At 34.9% G+C, this 5,650-nt stretch overlaps 1 protein-coding gene across 1 annotated transcript in view; it reads left to right on the top strand.

Moving 5' to 3' along the window:
* The window catches only part of LOC106869350 (coiled-coil domain-containing protein 137), a 9,292-nt gene extending 3,998 nt beyond the window's left edge, over positions 1-5,294 (top strand). Inside the window, exons 4-7 of the mRNA XM_014915066.2 lie at positions 945-1,009; positions 1,674-1,759; positions 3,106-3,191; positions 5,043-5,294. Coding sequence (XP_014770552.1) covers positions 945-1,009; positions 1,674-1,759; positions 3,106-3,191; positions 5,043-5,285 — 480 coding nt within the window. The 3' untranslated portion in view covers positions 5,286-5,294. The remainder of the gene's footprint in view (positions 1-944; positions 1,010-1,673; positions 1,760-3,105; positions 3,192-5,042) is intronic.
* The last annotated feature ends 356 nt before the right edge of the window (positions 5,295-5,650 follow it).

The following is a 5,650-nucleotide window of genomic DNA, read 5'->3' as shown; positions in this document are numbered from 1 at the left end:
GGGGATGGTGGATTTTTTTTTTTTTCTTTATGACTTCCTCATAGATTTTGTCTAGAAAATGTTAGGCAATAATATGTTGTTGTAGAACTATTCACTTGAATTATTATATGTTTACAAAGGCAGATAGGCATCGACAGCTAGCAAGCCATGCTGCTCCAGACTGATGATGAGCAATGACTGAAACTAGTCTTTGGATGCTGGCTTTGCTGGGTGGAGGTGCTTATCTCCCCTGTTTGAAAACATAAGGACACAGGAAATGTGTCAAGGCCAACAGGAAACGTTTCCTAGGGCTAAATAGCAGTAGCATTCTTCCCTTTTGTGGGACTGCCACATTAAGTTGACAACATATCACTTTATTCATTAAGTGCATTCTGTTAATTAATTTGTGCTGCTTTATTATATGCTTTTAATTAGCAATTAGTACATTACTGTACATCATCAGTATAGAAACTTGCTTGTCACTAATCTGGCAAGTTTGGTGATGGTTGTACTTTTCAGAGGTCTGATAAGACTGGAACATGTCTGGAATTACTGCTCATACTTTCCAAGATCAGTTTAAATTGATAATTAATGTCCTCTTATCACATAACTATTTGTAATACATACATACATATGTGAGGGTATTTGATAGATGGAAACTGAAAGAAGCCTGTCATGCATATATATGTATGTATATATTGTGTGTGTGAGTGAGTCTGTGTGTCCTTGATATTGTGTAATTGCTGTAAACCAAGTGTCACCCTCATGCAAGTGGTATTTTTCGTTTCCGAGCTTCCATATAAACATATCCATCCAAGGGAAAAAAATTACGTTGCTTGGTGACAGGAAGGGCATCCAGCTGTAGAAAAACCTTCCTCAACAAATTCCATCTGACTCCTGCAAGCAAGGAAGAAAGGATGGTAATGGTGGTGCAGTTTTTCATCTGTTTTTGTTTGTTTTTTTAGATTCGATATGCAGATGTCGATTCTGGTAAAAACAACAAACGTGTAATTAAAGCAAGCAAAAAGAAGTGAGTATTAACCCTTCAAAATTTAAACTAGCTACATCTGACCTCTCACACCTACCTGTCAATGTCATTCTTAAAATAAACGATCACTTCATCGAAAACAATGTGATTAAATAAGCATTACATTTGACAGAGTAATTTGAATGATAAATCGTTAAATGAGACAATTTCTTCACTTCATTAAACATTAAAAAAAAATTAACTTTTCTCTCAATGAAATTTGGTTTGATTGATAACTTATGTCATAATAACTTGTTTTCATCTTGGCAAATTTTATCTTCAACATTATAATAAAGTCAAATACCCTATCAGTGGGTGATAAAATAAGACACCAGTCATGTATGGGGTGGGGTTGGGGTAATCAACTATACTGGATATTGCGAAGGAAGTGTGATTAAAGAGTGCGGAGGAGGAAGGAGTGAATGGCAAAAACCTATAAGATTTTGTTGTTAAAGTTTTATGTGCAATAAATTGAACAATACACAAAACATTTTAACAATTTTATTAATACAATTCCTATTGATATTTGATTATAAAAATACAGTAGGGGTCTTTTTAAGCATCTAATTGCTATGAGGGTCCGCCTGAGTAAAATAGGCATCAAATGGATTGAGAACAACTGATTTATTGCTATTTCATCAATTTTTCTCTTTTCCTAATTTTGAAGGAGACTGAAAGAACTAACAAAATTGAAAAAAGAAAAGAAGGAAGAATATAAAAACAGAAACAACACCGGTTTTGAACATTTTAAAGGTACGAAAATCATCAGCAGCTGACTCCTCATCATTTTTTTATCTGTTTCTTTTCTTTTCATGGATGAGATGTATTGTGGGAGTACTCTACAGTGGATGCTCTTCCTGGTGCCAACACTTAATTGTGCATTTTTTTAAATTTTCTCTCTCTTTCTGTGATTTCACATAAATCACTGAGCTGCCAGATATTTTGTTTATGTAGTCCACTCTGCTGAGTGGTTGGTGTTAGGAAGGACATCCAACCGTAAAAACTGCCAAAACGGACACAAAAGTCTGGTGCAGGCGCCTGCCTAGCCAGCTCCTGTCAAACCGTCCAACCCATGCCAGCATGAAAGGCAGACGTTAAACAATGATGATGTGGAACATGAACGTCATCATCACTGAGTGGTGTCAGTGCAAACAGGTATAGAGATATGACATGCACACAGGTGTGTGTATGGTTGAGAAGTTTGTTCTCCCAACCACACAGTTTCAGATTGAGTCCCACTGCATGTCACCTTAGGCAAGTCTCTTCTACAGTAGCTCCAGACTAACCAAAGCCATATGAGTGGATTTGATGGACATTAAAACAATGATGATTACACACACACTCATCAAAGTTACATATAATTTCAATTTATTAAATGTCACTATGGGACATTGGTTAACCCAAGGCTATAGTAGAAAACACTTCTTAATTATGCAATCATACTACCTGCATCTATATTTTTGGCTACACACCTGTGTCTGCACTATTCTTTATATTTTTGTTAGGTTTCTAAAAAAACATTTTCATCACCATCATTCAACGTCAGTTTTCCATGCTGGCATGGGTTGGACAAACATCCCTATATAATGCTGAAAAGATGCTTATGTAATGTTCTATTATAGACATCACATGCAGATATAACAACAAACATTTTAAGGCTATTTTTCTTGCTAAAACAAGTGTTAGCTTTGTAAGTCTCATGACAATCTTCATTTTTTTACCCTGTCTTTTACAACTCCCATTTCCCTTATCTACTCCTTTATCATCTTTGGCCATTTTTGCAGTTTACTTCCTTAACTCTCTTCTACATTCATTTCTATTATTCCCTTCATCCAGTCACCTTCATCCTTCTTCAACAAATGACTCAACCATTTCATCCCATTTCTTTAACATCCATCACTTACTCATTCCCATAATTCCCTGCAATTTATTGGTTGTCTTCCTGATTCTCTTTTTCTATATTTCCATTTGATTTTTAATATTTAAATAATTGTTGGAATCTCTACAACTAATTCTTGTTGTTTTCTTTTACACTTGTGCTCAGTATCTTATTTTTCCTTGATTTTTATTTAAAAAATTTTTGATAAATTGTATTTTAGATGAAGTGGTGTTTGGAGAAGTAGCTATGGCACCTCCTGTAATCAAAGCTAAACCTCGGAAAGCTGATTCTGCCAATGTTTCAAAGGTTTGTTATTTTATTATTTCTTCCTGGAATTGGACCAAGGGTGAAGGAATCATTTGTTTGTGTCTTATGTAGTTTTAACTCTATCAGCCTTTAGTGCAGGAAGATAACTTGCGTCTATTACCTGAGTTCCATATCTAGAACACTTAAAAATATACACACTATCATCATTTACTATCTGCTTTTCCTATGCTTGCGTGAGTCAATTGAATTTGTTGAGGTAGATTTTCTACAGCTGGTTGCTATTCCTGCTGTCACCGACTCTTACATGTTTCCAAGCAAGACAATATTTTCTTACAACTAGACATCTTTTTCACAGGGAAATCAACAATCTCACCTGTATGGCAATGATGCTCATTTACAATAGTCACATATCTATACAAAGAGACACACATTTGTATATACAATGGGCTTCTTTTAGCTTCCATCTACTAAATCCTCTCAGAAGGCTTTGGTTGGTCCAAGGCTGTAGTAGAAGACATTTGCCCAAGGTGGGTGTCACAGTAGGACTGAACTCCAGCCCACATGTTTGGGAAGCAAGTTTCTTAGCCCCACAGCTGCAACTGAACAGAAACATCTAGACATTGAGAATATTATATGGAATTGGTAATTTATTTAATAACAATGTTGCAATACTTCTATTGTCTGTTACTTAAGAACTATACTTCCTCATATGGGAGACATATTTAGCACTTTCCACTTGAAATTTTTTATCTTCAACCAGCTCCAAGTCATCCTCTGGATGTGTTTGGTTAAATTCTTGTTGATCTTCATCAGAATCTTCTGAAATTTGCAGTAACTCATCACTTCTAATTAAACGGTCTACACCTTTGAGTTATAAACAAACTATGCTAGAAGTTTTGTTATTGTATTCAGTTTGCAGGATTCTTTATGTGAATTTGGGTGTTGAAACATATTTTAGTGTCTGGGAAGAGTCATTCTCTTTTAGTGCCTTATTATTTAACACACTCACTGGTTCGATTTCCACTCATTTACTTATTTATTTTTTCTGAAATTTTCATTGCGTCTTGCAACCTTTTCAATAGTCGTTGTGTTTGGCTGTAATAAACTTCATAGGAAAATTTGAAGATAATACTTTAAAATGAAAGGAAGTAAAACAGTGCTATCTACAAGCAGACAGTTGTAAACAGCCTAATTCTGCACTGATAATTTAAACGGATACAAACTCTATCTTATCTTATGATTAATAAAGAGGAAACTGTCAAAACATTTCCTTAATATTTAGAATGAGTAAGGTGGTGGGCTGGCAAAATTGTTATCACACCAGATAAAATGTTTAGCAACATTTCATGTTTTTAGGTTTTGAGTCTAAATTCCACCGAGGTCAACTTTGCCTTTCATCCTCTGGGGGTTGATAAAATAAGTACCAGTTGAGCACTGGGGTTAATGTAATCGACTTGTCCCTCCCTCGAAATTTCTGGCCTTGTGTCAAAATTTGAAACCAATATTTTTCCTTCCAGCGTAAAAAATTGCCTTAAAATGTTATGTAGACATTTAAACATCAAAAATTATACAGACTTGGGATATCTCAGTTTGGGTGATGTTTACAAGGGAGATAACTTATTTTGGACTTGTTAGTAGTATTGGTATTACTTGGCGGGTGGAAATGCTAAAGGGCTAGAGAGCTGTCTGAGAGGGGTCTATTGGAGGTAATTCAATCAGTTATAAACTTTTTAGATTTACAGGTAAGAGTGATTTGGCTTTAAGTATTTGGTCATGCTCACCAGACCAGAGATATTAAACCAGGGGTATTTACTTCTAAGGAGTAAATTTTGCCAACCCAGATTGATCAGTGTTTCCTCTAATTGACTTCTTTTGTACTATTATTTGTAGCCTGGAAGAAAGGAGCTTCTCTTGAAGAAGATTTTAGAACAGAATTCTGAACCAAAAGCAAAGAAGAATCCTGAAACAAAAACAAATAAGAACACTGAAACAAAACCAAAAAATAAAAAGTCAACAAAATTGAAATATTTATCATTAGCGAAACAAAGTATGTTATCAGAAGAGCGGGAACGAGTTGTAAAACTGTACAGAGAAATGAAGAAGAAAAATCGTGCTGCAAATAATAAAAAATAAAATATTGTTTATTGTTGTTTCTTTTTGTTATTATATTAAAACGGCTGATGGAGTTGGGTAACTTCCTGGTCATCTTATTTTCTGCTGTCTACTCCAACTATGTCATTTCAATGTTATTACAAATTCACCAACTCCTATTTGTACTTCAACTGAAAAAAATTTACCATCAAATATGTTCTGCTATGAGATGTCATCAGAAATGCCTACAGTAATCTGGAGATGGAATCAGGCCTCTGTAGTTGAAGGCTGACTATGTACATACACACATATATGCAGATTTTATTGAAGAAGATTAGCAGTTACCCAAACATACAAATTTCCCCTCTCCATGCTACCAGTGTTATTCAAGAGAAAAGCCACTACCT

Source organism: Octopus bimaculoides, chromosome 6 (assembly GCF_001194135.2).
Source record: "Octopus bimaculoides isolate UCB-OBI-ISO-001 chromosome 6, ASM119413v2, whole genome shotgun sequence".
In the NCBI taxonomy this organism is placed as follows: Eukaryota; Metazoa; Mollusca; class Cephalopoda; order Octopoda; family Octopodidae; genus Octopus; species Octopus bimaculoides.
Note: the sequence above shows the minus strand (reverse complement) of the source record. Positions and strands in the feature narration are given on the sequence as shown.